Genomic DNA, 17251 nt, shown 5'->3' with positions numbered 1-17251 from the left:
TACCTGAGACAGACTTGTCAGTTCTTTCTGCTTCTCTACTTAGATTAATTGCCTTCAAAACAACTCTGCAGGAGCTATTTATCTCAGGAAAGACACATTATCTCATTTTTAAATCAGAATCCGTTCTATTATGACTGACTTGGATGATGTGAAATTTGTTGTTTTGTAGCACCAGAACAGTGCAAACGCATAAAATTACTATAAATTACAAAACAAGTAAATAGTTCATGGACTGTTTAAAAATCTGATGGTGGAAGGGAAGAAGCTGTTTCTAAATCACTGAGTGTGAGTCTTCAGGCTCCTGTACCTCCTCCCCGATGGATGCTCTGAACTTGCTTTCCTGTGAACAGATGTAGCACCACAAAGCCTGTGAATTCTGAGAAGTCATGATATGTTCTATTGACTACAAATTTGTCAATCAAGTATTCGTCATGTATTGGTTAATGAGTCCTAGCTCAGACCAGAGTGTTGTTATAAAGATGAGTATAATCCAGAGATCTCTGATAAGGAGAAGTTATCTTTCAGATAGTATTGTAGTGAATAGTTTATTCTTTTCTTGTGCCATTGAGACTAACTAAGTGTTATTTTTGTGGGCAATAATGAACCTAACGCGTAGATGTGTTTACGTTATGATTTGCTAGTTAACACTGCAACAGAGGATCAATAGACAATTAACAATAGACAATAGACAATAGGTGCAGAAGTAGACCATTCGGCCCCTCGAGTCTGCACCGCCAATCTAAGATTATGGCTGATCATTCACTATCAATACCCAGTCCCTGCCTTGTCCCCATATCCCTTGATTCCCCTATCCATCAGATATCTATCTAGCTCCTTCTTGAAAGCATCCAGAGAATTGGCCTCCACCGTCTTCCGGGGCAGTGCATTCCACACCTCCACAACTCTCTGGGAGAAGAAGTTTTTCCTCAACTCTGTTTTAAATAACTGACCTCTTATTCTCAATCCATGCCCTCTGGTACTGGACTCTCCCAACATCTGGAACATATTTCCTGCCTCAATCCTATCAAATCCTTTAATTATCTTAAACGTTTCAATCAGATCCCCTCTCAATCTCCTCAATTCCAGTGTGTACAAGCCCAATCTCTCCGATCTCTCTGCGTAAGACAGCCCTGCCATCCCAGGAATCAACCTAGTGAATCTACGCTGCACTTCCTCAATTGCCAGAATGTCCTTCCTTAAACCTGGAGACCAAAACTGGACACAATATTCCAGGTGTGGTCTCACCAGGGCCCAGTACAAATGCAAAAGGACATCCTTGCTCTTGTACTCAATTCCCCTTGTAATAAAGGCCAACATTCCATTTGCCCTCTTCACTGCCTGTTGCACTTGCTCATTCACCAAATTCATCAGTGACAATTGGTAGGTGGAATCCTGTAAGGCTGTGAGTGCACCCAGGAGTGTAAGAGGGCTGATCATTATTTGTGAATGTGAGTTGGGTGCATTGGCAATAAAGTTTGTATTTTGGGTTCTCTGATTTAGGGTTCATTGCAGAGCATACAGCATTACAACACAGGAACAGACCCTTCAGCTGAGCATGATGCCAAATTACAGTAAGCCCTTCTTCCTGCACATGATCCAAATCCCTCCATGCCCTGCATATTCATGTGCCCATCTATAAGCCATCTAACACCACAATCATATCTACTTCAACTACCACCCCTTGCAGTATGTTCCAGACTCTCTGTGTAAAGAAACAACTTGACCCACCTGTCCCCTCAATCTTTACTCTCTCAACCTCATGGTATGCCCTCTAGTATAATAGTTCTACCCTGGGAAATTGATTCTGGCTGTCTATGCTTCTCATAACTTTATAAACTTCTGTCAGGTATCCTCGTAGCCTTGTCTGATCCAGAGAAAACAATCAAGCTTGTCTCCTTATCACATTTACTCTCTAATCCAGGTGAACATCTTCTAAACTAAATCCATGAGAATTTTATGGCAAAAAGAAGGTAAAGGATTTTTTTCACCTTCTATGAGCACACTAATTTCTTATAAACATTGTTATACAAATACAATATTTTAAATTAAAATATTGGGGTTGATGCTGGGTGAATGAATCTGCAGGTGGAAGGCGTCATGTACTGAAACCACTGTGAAAATGCCCGTCAGAGTTAGTTCTGCTGCAAATGTCAAGAATGGAATCAGTAACAGCAAAGGAATGGTGTAATAAAGCACAAGATCAGTTTCCTGTTTAAATTTGACCAGTTTAAATTAATTTTTGTCTGAGTCCTAAAAATATTAATAAGAAAGTACATAAGCTATTACACTAAAGCAGGGTCAGATTCTCGCGGGGATTATCATCTCAGCCTCTCACGAGGGCCAAGAAAGTCCCTAAAACACAGGAAAGCTGGACATAATGAATGAAACAACCAAGTAAATCCACAATATGACTTTTTTTTTAAATTTTGGCAGCATTACAACTATTCCAAAAGCCTACCTTTTCATAAATATTAACACTAATGTGAGTACAGTACTAAGGTACAGTTTATGTGAATATGTTTACAGTCTCTAGAATCACTTCATGCCTGGTTTGATATTTTGTAGCAAAGAGCGTAACACAAGACTTTGAAAGAACTGGAAATTGTATCGAAAACAAACAAAAAAAAATTACATTTAATGGAATGTGTGGTAACTGTTTCATTCTATGACTCCAAAATCCTAACTACTGTCTTTTACTTTTCTTTTCATCAGCATTGATTTCTCAGTGAAGGAGAACTCAAAACATTCTTTATTTCTCTTCTGCTGGATTAGCCTGCTAAAACACTGCATGCACTCATAACGTTTGTGAGTTTGGTTTTTATTTGAAACGATATTAGTGTGGCAACCTTCGCTAACATTCCTTCATGTTCTTCATGTAATTCCCCTGTCATTGTTAATGTTCCTTGACTATCTTTCATATTTCTAAGGTATTGTGAAAATTATAATATGAATAACTAATAACTTGGTTTCTAAATGTGATCTTTGCAAATATGATAACTGGAAAATAGAGTGCCTGTCTAAAACAAGTAGAATACCCTTCACTATGGTTCTCAGTGAACCCCATTGGGTGTACGGTAGTAGAGCAGTGATTAAAATTGGACTAAAAAGCCAGGGACTCAAATTCAAATCCCCAACATCTTGACTATCTGGAATATTGTTGATGGTATGGGTATTAATTATTGTATTAATCATGAGCCATCATTATTCAATGCAGCCCATCCTAATGTTGTTGATATTTAGAGACACAACAAACCATAACTGTTGCATTGAGCTAGAGAATAACTAAATCCGGATGAACCAGCTGGCCTAGACCAAGGTGCTGGACTTGGATATGTCAGTGCCTCTCCCTAGCCCAGTGGTCCTTGTAAAATGCTTCATAGGAATATCCGGGACTGGTGGAATTCATTGCACAAAGCTGTCAATCAAACAATAGTCTGAATCAGTTGGACTCACAGATTTATGCCTCAGAGTTCAAGTATTGACTGTTTTAGCTAGTCCAATGCTTCAGGTGGGTCTCTGTTTTTCTGGATTCCAACATCTGAAGGTTTGTTTTCCGGGACATATTCAGAGATTGTGATAGTGAATCTGGCACTTTAACTCTGAGGCATAACTCTGTCAGTCCAACTGATTCACGCTATTGTTTGACTGACGGGTTTGTACAATAAATCAATGTCAATGTTTTGGCTTAGAGACCCTTTCTCAGGGGACTGTTTTCCCTTTCCACGGATGCTGTTTGACTAGCTGAATACTTCAACAATTTCTTGTAGTTACATACTGTTCCACAGCTAGAACTGACTCACCAGCAAGAGTAGCACAGTTAATATACAGGACATGGGATTTGACTCCAACTCCCATGAAGTCTCCTGTTTGTAGATCAAACGTGGCAAAGGGAACCTCTTTCTGATTGCCATTATTCTCCTTGCTCGGCTGCACCATGGTGAACAACGTTAGAAAGAAGCACGCTCTGGCAGATGCATCTGTGTTGATAAAGTAAACAGCACACAGGCATGGGGAGACCAGGAGGCTTTGTCTTCACACATAATCATGTGTGGCTTTACAATCGTGTTAAAAAGAATAGGCACAGATCAGACCTAGAATCTTAAAGTTGGGTATCCAAGAGCAGCATGAAAAGCAGATGTGTACATTGTCATAAGCTGTCACTCATAGCCTGGTATATCACTCACTCTGGCATTAGTATCAAGCCAACGAATGTACCTTGGTCCAATGCAGAGAGTAGAAGGGCATTTTGTGAGCTAAACCAGACACACCTAAAATAACATGTCAACCTGTTGAAGTTGCAAAATAAGATAATATCAAAAACAGTATACAGTTCACATAACCATAGATCAGATCAAAGATTGGCAGTGCTCCTACATCTAGTTGTAGTAATGGATGTTCAAAGAGCTACTTGGAGGATGGAACCCCAAAAACATTCACATCCTTAACCATTCAGGACCATTTCTGTGAGTACCATAGGACAGTACATGGAACAGACAACTGTTCAATAGACTACTAAAGACTTATGTTTGAGAACTAGACATAATGTACCCCTAAGAACAAACAAAGCGCTGGAGGAACTCAGCAGGTCAGTCAGCATCTGTGGAGGGAAACAACAAGGGTCTCATATCACTCCACAGATGATAGCTGACCTGCTAAGTTTTGTGCATGTCACTCTGGTTTTCCAGTGTCTGCAGATTCTCCTGCATTTATGGATTGAATAAGGATCCCCAGGATGACTGAAGAGTGGAAATTTAATGGGAGAGCACTCCAATTATTAGAATTGTAACTTGAAGAAAGGAAAATGGCTGTGATTTAGGCCAATTATTCCTGCCCTAAATATCAGAAATTACTCAGAGAAATCACCTTGGCCCAATCATCTTCAGAATCTTCTTCAATGGTAGTCAATTTACCGTAAGTCAGAACTAGAGCAGCTGCTGATGATTACATAATGTTCAATCACTCATCAATTGAAGCTGTCCATGTCCGTATGCAGGAAGACTCGGACTAATAAATCACAAATAACATTTGCACTGTGGAAGGGTCAGCAACCAGATCCAATGCGAGTCTAACAACCTACCTTTGACGTTCATGGATGGTGTATAGTCCCCACCATCAACAATTTGCAGGAGTGACCATTGTCTCAGCCAGATAGCCTTTGTACCTGATGGAGGAAGGAGATCAGAGGCCAGTGGGCAAACAGAAATGTAGAAAACTCTTTGGAAATCCCAAAGCATTTTCCACTATCTGCAAAGTAGAAATCATGCCGTTAAATAAAATACTTGCTTAGATTAATTCAGTTTCAACAGCACAGAGGAAATTTTTAACCAACCAGGCTCAAACAGCCCACTTGATTTGCATACTATCCACTAGCTTGAACATTCAGTGCCTCACCACCAATGCATAGTGGCTGTGGTTCCAGTTCTACCACACAGCAATACTACCATAGTGACTCCAAATCTAGAACATCCACCAGCAAAGACAAGGGCAGCAGCTGCAGGTTCCAGATCAGAAATATGCCATTGGTATTCATTATTTTTGGGTCAAAATCCTGCAACACCTTCCCAATCTACAGAGTTGGGGGTACCTTCATAGAAGGACTCCAGCCATTCAAAGAGGGCAATCTATCATCACCTTAAGGACAACTATGGATGTATGATAATTGCCTGCAACACCCAGATTCCAATATCTGAATAAAAATCAAAACACTGTTGTATGACTCCAAACACAGAGTCAGCAAATGTTCCATGTCTCTGTGGACATACAGATGATCCTCAGATGAATCACTATTGAATCTCGGGTAAATATTCTTTTATTAAAAAAAAAACCTGCCTTACTTTGTAGAATTTGGCACTTGACTTGCTCTGCACTGTTAAAGTAAATTGTAGATTCTCTCTCAGAGCATTGTTGATCTACAAATGACCCAAGAGTGATTTTGTTTCACTTACCATCCATGTATGTCTTGAACATCTATTTCACTTTCTGGCATTTTTCTCTTTTTTCCCTTTTTCTGCCCCCTTTTCTCTCTCCTTTTATTCCCCACTCTGGCCTCTTACTTCTTCTCCTCATCTGCCTGTTACCCCACCCCCCTCCCCCCCGGTGCCCCTCCTTCTTCCCTATCTCCCATGATCCACTCTCCTCTCCTATCGGATTCCTTCTTTTCCAGCCCTTTACCTTTCCCACCTACCTGGATGTCACCTATCACCTTCTAGCCTGCCTTCCTTCCTCTCCCTCCACCTTTTATTCGATGTCTTCCCCCTTCCTTTCTAGTCCTGATGAAAAGTCTCAGCCTGAAGAGTTGACTGTTTATTCACCTTCATAGATGCTGCCTGACTTGCTGAGTTCCTCCAGAATTATGTCGCTCTCAATTTCTGCAGAACCTCTTGTGTTCATGGCTTGCCATTTGGCACCAGTGCTGCCACTATCGCTAAGCATCACATTGCTTACCTGAGTCAGCTGTTACGCATCCATTTCAAGTTTAAGTGTACCCAAAGAATTAGTTTGCCACTGATCCAAATACATTTTATATTTGCCTGTTCATCTCGTCTGTATTCAAATTTGGACTTCTCAAGTTAAGGGGATCCTGTGAAATCCTTGTGTTCCAGCATTAAGCATCTTTCCCTTGCCTATAAACAAGAACTTTCATTTGCTATATTATGATGCAAGACCTACATTATTTAAAGTAGTAAACAATTGCCAAGGATTTTCATATTCCAATACCATTTTCCTATCATTTAACCTTGTTTCATGGTTTATTTCAGAGGACAACTCTGGGAAGGATGGGAAGGTTAGACTCTGGACATTGATGACTTCATCAACAACATCAACTGGTGACAACTTGAAAGTCTATAGTGACAGGATGGTAATCCTGTATGATCATGGACTGAATTTCATTTTTAGCCTTGAAGATTGGATAAACTATGGGGCTTATGTAGATAGAAGGTTCGCACTGCTGGGGAAATTTAATGAAAACAAACTCTCAAGGGCCAATTATGTAAATGAGAGTGGAAAGTCTCTTCCATTGATTATTAGCCTTTTTGCTCAAAGCATTTCATCCTTTGTTCTCAAGCCATCATTTCAGCATACCATATTATTGAAATACAGTAAACGAGTGATTCTGCAGTCACGGAGAAGAGAGGTGACTTATTTTTCATGGAACACTGGAATTATTGGATAATTCCATTACCAGTGCAAGTTGTAATTTGTTGATAATGAAGTCATGCAAGTTTCAGCCACTGCCAATGAATCAACCAGTTAAGACCAATTTGGAAGACTGGATCTAATATCAATGCCAATGCAGGAGACATAAATGGAAATGAATATCACAGAACAAGGTGAAATAACTGGAGAGGATCTTATAGAATATGACAATTGGTTTGAACAGAAAAGGAACTGAATGCTTTAATAGTGCATAATGATTTTAGCAATTACCAGCATAATTCTGAGAATTCTGCTTTGTTGCCATGGTAGTGTGTTTATTCAGTTTAAGCCTTCTATTTCTAGACACCTTTGAAATACATACATACAATTAAGGGAGAGCAGCTTCTGTACAATAAGTAAAATTATATCTTGTAAATATTTACTGCATTTATATCCATCAATGAAGTTCATTCAAGTGGTTTAGAATTTAAGTAATACAATTTGGAATGTCCAGCTATACGTAATGTCAGAAATTCAATTACATTTGAAAATTAGCTCTTTGACTTATCTAATTGTTATTAAGTTTTAATATCCTGTTTCATGATGAATTAAGTTCCATAAGTTCAGCTGCAATGCTCTTGTTGACTTTACATAAATGATGAAATGAAAATCTGGATTTCTTTTTCTTTTAAAAAAGGAAAGCATAAAATTTATCTCTGGCACTGAATGCACAATATAGTTACATCAGTGTGTTATATCCCTCTTCCAAATTACAGTAGTTTCTATTGGCTGTGTTGGATTTCTAACCTAATATTTTTTTCATTTAGGTATAAATAATAATGAATCATTTGCTATGAAATAAACCATAGACTAAGAGATTTAACACAACTTTGTTGTATACAGATTAATCTAAAGGAATAAAATTGGATCAGTTAGCGTTTCCAAGTAGTCTGAATTTGGAATGTCAGAAAACCATATGCATAGGAATGCAGCCTCTGTCCAGTCACCAACTTTCTACTTCCTATCCACAATGCCTCCAAAATTCAGTTCCAAGCCAGAGTGGAAGATGCTGGCAGCACAATAGCACATTTACTGAGAGTGACCAGAGATGAATTTATTAATAATAATCTAAAAATGGGTACAATCAATTATGATCTAGCAGACTAAGATAAGTGAAAATTTACTTTTTAAGAAAAATGTTCTACCATGAAGCACAAAACAAAGTTGATGTGGTTTACAATTTGCTTGCTTTTTCAAATGAAAATGTGTAATTCTTTTCAAGGGACAATTTTGATACACAAATTATGGAGTATTATTAATCCAGTAAATGAATCATTCCAGACTGTAAATAGTTACTTTTTTAAAAAAAACTGTGTGCATTGTTAGTAAGATTGCATTAATTGCAACATTGTTTATAAAATAATTAGACATCAAAGTATGTTACTATTGGAACACATAAATGAATGGCAAGTTCAAAATCTAATGAGCAAATTGAAAAATCCCTGCCTCAAACTGAAATGCACTCTTTGAAATGAGCAAGCACCAAAGAAAAAACCACAGTATTAAATCTCTCCGACCCACCATACCTTTGTGTGCTGGTCCCTACAGACCACTCAATTATTGCTAAAGTTATCTAGAATATGTTGTAAAATTTGTCCTTTAACATTTCTTACAGATATAATATGAATTTTGAGAAACATTGTTGCATATGATGCAGTTGTACAAACAAATTGTTGTTATTATGAGGTGTTTGTCTGAGCTTGTGTATTAATATTTTAATTCTTTCAGGTATTTTGAACAAGAATAGAATATCTGATTTTGTAATTGTAACTTTCTCACATTAGTGTTGAAACAGTCTGTAATCTTTGGACTGCTGAAACAACGTTGACAACAAAAATCAGTTACAAAACTAAAGACCTTTTAAAATACTATTAAAATTTTACTGTGATGTGTTAAATAAGTGTCTGTCTACAGCCTTTATCAACAAGTCTAAAATCTTACCAATTTTTGAAACAGTTTTGGGGCACATTCTGTTTGTCCAGACAGTAAAATCAAACAGAAATTAGCATAGAAATAGCTAAGGATAAATTTCAGCAACAATTTGAAGAACAAAGGTATTTTGTTAAGAAATACTTCCCCGTTCAATGTCCTTTTGAAATTAGCATCTGAATGCTAACCATATCCTGAGTATCATATCTATCTTTGAAAATTGATTTTCTGTGCATTTACCATGCTAATAAAGTCTTATAGTAGATTTAGAGTAATGTAAAGAGCTACAGAAAAAATCAGCCCATATCATTCTTCAGATCTTTTCAAAACTATAATGACAACACTTGTCATTAAATCAGAAAGAAATATTTCTGCACTACTTAGAACCTACAAGCTGAAATATTGCTTATTAAACTCAAATGGACAAAGCCCATTATATTACAAAGTGAAGGAAATGCTGAAACTAGACTTTGACTATCTGATACGAATATAATACACACCAATCTTTATTTGTGGTGTAATTTATACGTAGTAACTCTGAACATCTCTGAATGATTTGAAAATTTCATCTACCAGAAATATCTCAGACTACACTGCAAAATAAAGAAAATGCAAATTTGGATTAACAAAGTGGTATTATTTACCAAGTTTTAATAAGAACTAAGATTATTTTCCAAGAAATAAATTTCATGTACAAAGAATAAACAAGGACCAATGATACTAAAGTAAAATTTCCCTACTTTGTTACTTGTCCAATTCTTGTCATATAGTTTTGGTATTTGATTTTTTTTTTCCCCATTAGCAAAGTTTAAATACAGTTGCTTAAATCAAGTATTATCATATTTTAAAAGTATTTCAAATCCATAAAATTATTTTGGATCAGCCATCTAATCAATGGCATTGTCCGTGCAAGGATGTTTCCACTAGAATTCATCTAAAATAACACAGGCAAAACAACAAAAAAAAACAACTAATAATTTTCAAGTGCAAATTGCATCCACTGTAAATCCAGGTTCTGGATTACTACACTGCTCTAAAGACCACTCTGCTGCAAGCTGACACCACAAATTGGCCCCGTCCTTAAAATAAATTCATCACCATGACAATTTTCCATTAATTACACTCTTTTTCAGCCTTTTGTGTAGTCTCTGAAAATTGAGAATGTCTTTGAATGTGCAATGGGCTCCATAGAGGTCATCGAAGAGCTTTCATTCAAATCACTGAGAAATAGATTACTATGAACAAATATAATGCACAGAAAATTCCCTTAGCTTTGGGTGGAGCATTGGCTGATCAACAGAAAACAGAGAGTGGAAATAAATGGATCCTATGCTGGCTGGCTGTTGGTTACCAGTGGAGATCCACAGGGGTCAGTGTTGGGTCCGCTGGTTTTTATGTTTGTCAATGATTTGGACTATGGCATTAATGGATTTGTGACTAAATTTGCTGATGATACAATGATAGGTGGAGGAGTGGGTAGTGTTGAGGAAATGGAAAGTCTTCAGGAGAACTTAGATAGTTTAGGGGAATGGACAAAGAAGTGGCAAAAGAAATACAGTGTTGGAAAGTGCATGGTCATGCACTTTGGTAGAAGAAATAAATGGGCAGACTATTAATTGGATGGGGAGAAAATTCAAAATGTGGAGATGCAGAGGGACTTGGGAGTCCTTGTGAAGAATCCCCTAAAGGTTAACCTCCAATTTGAGTTGATGGTGAAGAAGGTGAATGCAATCTTGGCATTCATTTCTAGAGGTATAGACTACAAGAGCAGGGATGTGATGTTGGCGCTCGTGAGACCACACTTGGAGTACTGTGTGCAGTTTTGGGCTCCTTATTTTGGAAAGAACATACTGACATTGAAAGGGTTCAGAGAAGATTGATGAGAATGATTCCAGCAATGAAAGGGTTACCATATGAGGAACGTCTGGCAGCTCTTGGGCTGTATTCCCTGGAATTCAGGAGAGTGAGGGGGGGATCTCATAGAAACATTCCAAATGTTAAAATGCCTGAACTCATTAGTTATGGCAAAGTTATTTCCCATGGTAGGGAAGTTTAGGACAAGAGGGCACAACTTCAGGATGGAAGGATGACCATTTAGAAGAGATGCAGAGAAATTACTTTAGTCAGAGAGTGGTAAATGTGTGGAATTTTTTGCCAAGAGTGTCTGTGAAGGCCAAGTCATTGGGTGCATTTAAGGCAGAGATAGATAGGTTCTTGATTAGCCAGGGTATCAAAGGATATGGAGAGAAGGCAGGGGAGTGGGGATGACTGGAATAATTGGATCAGCCCATGATTGAATGGCAGAGCAGACTCTATGGGCCAAATGGCTCCTATATCTTATGGTGTTATGGTCTTTGTTAAAGTCATTTTTGATCATTTAAGTAGAATGGAACTGGGTGAATATATGCTGAATTAAAGTTTACAAGATTATGGAGAAAGGACAGAGAGGGTGATAGTGAGTTGTTATGGCAGAGAATCGGTTCATACGGTGGGACAAATGGCTGTATCTCTTCTATGAAATGCATTTTCTTTCCAATTGGAGGCTTTAACACCATGATAAGGGTGCATATATATTATAACTAAATCCAATGGGCTGAAGTTTTCTTGATGTGGTCAGCTGTTTCAAAGGGAATTGCTGATATTTAATTGTTCTAGTGGCAGTGGGCAGATCCACTATGACCGGCTAATACCATTGTTTCTGTCACTCTGCTCTGCCACTGAATGTCAGCCTTGGAACTCATTATAGAGGGACTTATATCTGTGACCCATTGATTTGAGATGGATTTCATTTCAACATTTAGTTAAAATTCTTTAAATATTTCATTTCATTTTGACAACGCAGTTAATTTTATACTAGTTCTTTGCAAATGTCTCTAGCTATCAAAGAAATATTAAAATTGTAAAAAAAACTTATAAAGAGTTTGACAAAGAGCAAGGTTCTTGCCCTGTGGTTAAAGGGATACTCCAGGAGTTGACCTTTAGTGGTAAGTACTCTCTCCCCTGAGGCCTCTCTTCATCTTGACACATGCTTCCTGATTGTGGAAGACCAACTTTATTAGCCCTATGAACCCAGCTAAGGAGAGTCTAAGTGGCTGGCAACTCTGAACGGGGGTTGAATGCAGCACCATATAGCCAATTACTTTTCGTAAACTGTATTAATCTTCCTACAGCAGATTATCTGTCTCAAATAATATTTTCTAATCCAATTTTTGAAAACAATTGCCTGATTGCACTCATCAGCATTTGTCATTGTGTGCATGTTTCAACAGAAGCTTCAGGAAGTGCTCAGTTATTTTACAAATATAGATTCTATACCTACAGTGGGTCTATATTATTGAGTCCACAAAGTAACAAAAGGATGAAGGAGAATGTTGAAAAGGATATGTACATGACATCTTATAGTTAAAATTTATACACAGTAAATACAGGCAAATAGCAAGCACGCTATCCTTCCACACAACTCAAGGCTGCTGTCATTTCCTCCTCAGCAGAAGGATAATGCAGAAGATGATATTAAAGAGAAATATGTGAAGATCTTGTTGAAAAAATATCATGTTGAAAAGGGTAAGAAAGGACATGGAATTTGGATGTGATGAAGAAAGATGTGCACGGTTTGACATTAGTCATCCAGTTTTTAAGTAAATGAAAATAAAATATGCATCTCTCTAAAAATAAATTTACATGTAAATGGAAGTAATTCATTCAACTCAAGCATTCAGTATTTATTAAATGGGGAAAATGGTTTTAATTGATCCTGATAATTAAAATCATTAAAATAATTAATAATTATAATCCTTCTCTCTAAACTGAATGAGATTGTTTGCCATTTCAGTGTCATACTTTACCAAGTTAGACTTCAGATGTCACATATAAGTTCCTGTTGAAACTTCCAGCAGCAGCTTATCAATAGGGAGAGTACCAGAGTTAATATTTCATGTCAATAATCCTTCAGTTCTGTTTCTCTCTCCACAATTGCTGCCTGATGTAAAATCATAAAAGGACAGCAGCAGAAGACAAATCAGTCTTTTCAAACTCTTTCACCATTCAATAAGTTGAAGGTTGATCTAATCTTAGCTTCAGTACTTCTTTACGCTTTCTGCAAATCCCTTCAATTTCTTCGTAGTTTAAAATATCATTCAATCTTGACCTTAAAAAAATATTACACAACTCTCTGGGGTAAGAACATCCAAAGGTTCCTCAGTGAAGAATTTTCTCCTCATCTATATCTGAAATTGGTAATCCAATATTCTGAAACAATGTCCACTGGTACTAAGCAACCCTTCTAAGTGAAACATCTGTGGCTCGCCAATGCTTGTGTTCCATTCAGACCTGCCAATTCCAATAGAGACCAGGATGGCCATCCTGATGGTAGTAGCTGATAACTCAGAATCACATATTTAAGTGTAAAACTGATATCACCAAAGACTCCACTGACTATATCTAAACTTCCAATAGTCCAGTCACTCACCTGGCATGCCTCTGAACTTCCTGAACTGTCCTGTCTCGCAGTTAAGTAACCGCTGAATTTTAAGATCCTGACCTTTGATTTTACGTTCCTCAAGGCTGCCATCCTCCAGGCTTGCATTTTTTTAGAGAGCACATCGGTAGGGTTAGTATTTTGCTCTGGGTGTCAGATGTGGGAATCTGACATTAGAGAGGTTTAAGAGAAGATTCACGAGAATGACTCCAGGAATGAAAGGGTTACCGTGTGAGGAACATCTGGCAGCTCTTGGGCTGTATTCCCTGGAGTTCAGGAGAGTGAGGGGGTATCTCATAGAAACATTTTGGAAGTTATTTCCCATGGTAGGGGAATCTAGGGCAAGAGGGCACAACTTCAGGATTGAAGGACGTCGATTTAGAACTGAGATGCACAGAAATTACTTTAGTCAGAGGGTGGTAAATTTGTGGAATTTGCTGTCATGAGTGGCTGTGGAGGCCAAGTCATTGGGTGTATTTAAGGCAGGGATAGATAGGTTCTTGATTGACCAGACCATCAAAAAGTACGGGGAGAAGGCAGGGGAGTGGGGATGACTAGAAGAATTGAATATGTCCATGATTGAATGGTGGAAATGATGGGCCAAATGGCCTACTTCTGCTCCTATATCTTATGGTCTTATACCCCATGGTCTCAATTACTTCTTTCTCAACCATGGCCACGAGATATTTGTTCTCTAATTCTGGACTCATGTATATTGTTGAATTTAACTACGGTATCATCATTCCATCATCCAGGCAATGCCCTCTTCTCATCGCTGTCAGTGGGAGAGAGTTATGGGAGCCTCTGGACTCACACCACCAGGTTCAGGAGCAGTTATTACTCTTTAACCATCAAGCTCCTGAACCAACATGGAAAATTGCACTCTATAATGAAGTGATTCCACAGCCTATAACTCACTTTCAATGACTCAATCACTCACGTTCTCAGAGTTATTTGTTCATTTATTTATTTATTGCCTTGCATTGTTTGTCTTCTTTCGCACATTGTTTGTCAATCTTTGTGTGTATTTTCATTGTTTCTGCTGCATTCCTACTGTGAATATCTGCAAGAAAATGAATCTTACAGTCGTATATGGAGACAGTTATGTACTTGATAATAAATTTACTTTGAACTTTGAGCTTTGAACGTCCAGCCTCCATTTGCTCAGGGTCGTCATCTCTATCTCTCTTGCTCCTCCTTTCAGAAACACCTTAAAGCATCATGAATGAATGATTGAATGATTTTTTTTTATGTCGGTCAGAACAAACATAACAAAAAGCATCATTTTCAATGATGATTTCATAACAATGATTTGAGAAGACAAAAGCAAATAATAAAAATCTTTAAAACAGACCAAAAGGGTGTAGGCTGAAGCTACAGCTTATTACGCCTACCCCTCTTACTTATACAAAAACATATTTGGCGTCAATCATCACATCAAAACAAAAATTTTCATAATTTTTAACACAAGTGTCATTTATCTACATTGCTCCCATTCATTTTAAATCAGGTATTTTATGTAGGTTTAGTAAATTACTTTTAAATAATTTTTTAAACTTGTTAAGTGTGATAATATCTCCATGATAATAGTCATCTGGTGATTTCTCCTATGCGGCTCTACATCACTTATTTTTTGTTTTGATGCATCTAGGACTCGCCGTGGTTTTAGATAATCCAGTGATAAGCTTCGATTACCAACGTTATCAATGTTGATCACTGGTAGCTTTCATATTGAATCATATATTGAAGACAACTTTACTCTGAATACAAAGTATAAGCAAAATGATTTGCACATTGCTGCCAGAGAGTGTACCAATGATGACAAGAGGGATCACAGATACATACTCTGCTTCTCCAACTACAAAAATAGCTGTCGTAACTGTAGTATATGTACCCATCATTAATATTGGTAAATTAACTTTGTCTGGAAATAGGAAACAAGCGAGATGCCTTTTAAACCTCTTTCACAGATCCGTGTTACTACCTCACACTGCATGTTTTCAGAGGGTGAGGCAGAGTGACGTCAGTGAGAATGCACTTCATCATGCAGTGCCAGAAAAATGGATGACCAATAAGAAGATTGGAGCAGGAGTAGGCTTCTCAGCCCTCACCATGTAATATGATCATGACTAATTGACCCCAGATCTGATCTCCTTTTCAATGCCAGTTTCCCAGTGACAGACACTACTCTCAGTTGGTAGGTGCAGAAAGTGGGTGTTAGCAGGATTTTCATCTCTGTCTGGCTGTGCCTCAACACCTTATCCATATCCGGACCTGACATTTGATAAATTACTGCACAAATAGGCACCATGTTGCTAACAAGATGAGATACTTATGTGAGATATTAGCCCTGCACTCCAGAATGGGATCAGAATGAAATTAAATTTTTAATTCCCATTCTGATCCCCTTCCTAATGTCCCCTAATGTTCTGATCCCCTTCCTAATGTCATGTCAGGGCTCAGCAGGTCAGGCAGCATCTATAGATCTTCTGAAGATGCTGCCTGACCTGCTGAACTCCTTCAGCACATTGTGTGTATTGATCTTGTTGACATGATGCTTTTGAAAATTTGCAATGTACTTCTGTAATATTTTGGTTCATTAATTGTTGGGTGTTTACCAATTTTACCATGGTTTATGTGTCAGGTATTTCCTAAAAAAAACTGGAAACATTTTTTCCCCTGAACGTCTGAACTGGAATGAATATTCAATGTGAAATGCTGCCACCTAGTGATCGCTGGCAAAATAACAGAGGAGGAAAATTCTGATGAAAAACTGGCGGTGCCAGAAATCAGCAAGAAAAGCTGAACGTATTAATAAACCACAGGAGACTATTTAGACACAGCAGTAACTTGTCATAGCAATCCTGATATGTAACATTCATCACTTTCAGTGCCTCAGGAAATGTCTGTTGCCTTTCGAAATATTATAGAGTCTGGACTTGTACAGCAGAGAAATAGGTTCTTCAGCCCTACTGATCCATGCCAACGAAGTTAATCCATCCAAACTATTCCTTGTAGTCAGTGTTTGAGCCAGAAATGTCTAAAGCATTCCGATTCACATACCTGTCCAAATATTTTTTAACAATTGGCATTACACCTGCCTTATTCATCTCCTCTTGCAGCTCATCCATAGCACTCTTGTGTAAAATGGTGCCCCTCAAGGTACTATTATATTTTTCTATTCTCACCTTAATCCCATCTCCACTAGTTCTTGATTCCCCAACCATGGGGAAAAGATTGAGTGCTTTTACCCTGTCTAGGCCCCTCATGATTTTCTACATTTCTATAACATCATCTCTAAGCTCTACAATCTTAAGAATAAAGTCCTGGTTTGTCCAATATCTCCCTATACTCAGTCCCTCAGATCTTGACAATGTCCTTGAAAATATTTTCTGCACCCTTTACAGTTATAAAAAAACATCAACCAAAACCAAACACAATCATCTAAATGTGGCCTCACCTGCAATCTGTACAGTAGCTTCAGGGCCTCCCAGTTTTTAAACTCAATGCCCTGACCCACAAGGGCCAGCATGCCAGAAATCCTGTCCTACTGTGACTGCACCTCCATGGTAACCAACATTACGGATGAAAATATACTCAATACTAAATGAATAAAGGATTTTCTTTATCTTTATTAATAGCAAAGAA

General features: G+C 37.9%; 1 protein-coding gene across 6 annotated transcripts in view; it reads left to right on the top strand.

The window, feature by feature from the left end:
• The window catches only part of LOC132399808 (extracellular sulfatase Sulf-2-like), a 315476-nt gene extending 306300 nt beyond the window's left edge, over window positions 1-9176 (top strand). For all 6 annotated transcript variants that reach the window (XM_059980581.1, XM_059980577.1, XM_059980578.1 and 3 more), the window contains one exon: window positions 6759-9176. In XM_059980581.1, the coding sequence (XP_059836564.1) occupies window positions 6759-6789 (31 nt within the window). In that variant the 3' untranslated portion in view covers window positions 6790-9176. The remainder of the gene's footprint in view (window positions 1-6758) is intronic.
• The last annotated feature ends 8075 nt before the right edge of the window (window positions 9177-17251 follow it).

Source organism: Hypanus sabinus, chromosome 9 (assembly GCF_030144855.1).
Source record: "Hypanus sabinus isolate sHypSab1 chromosome 9, sHypSab1.hap1, whole genome shotgun sequence".
NCBI lineage: Eukaryota > Metazoa > Chordata > Chondrichthyes > Myliobatiformes > Dasyatidae > Hypanus > Hypanus sabinus.
The sequence above is the reverse complement of the archived record's forward strand: the minus strand, read 5'-3'. Positions and strand labels throughout refer to the sequence as shown.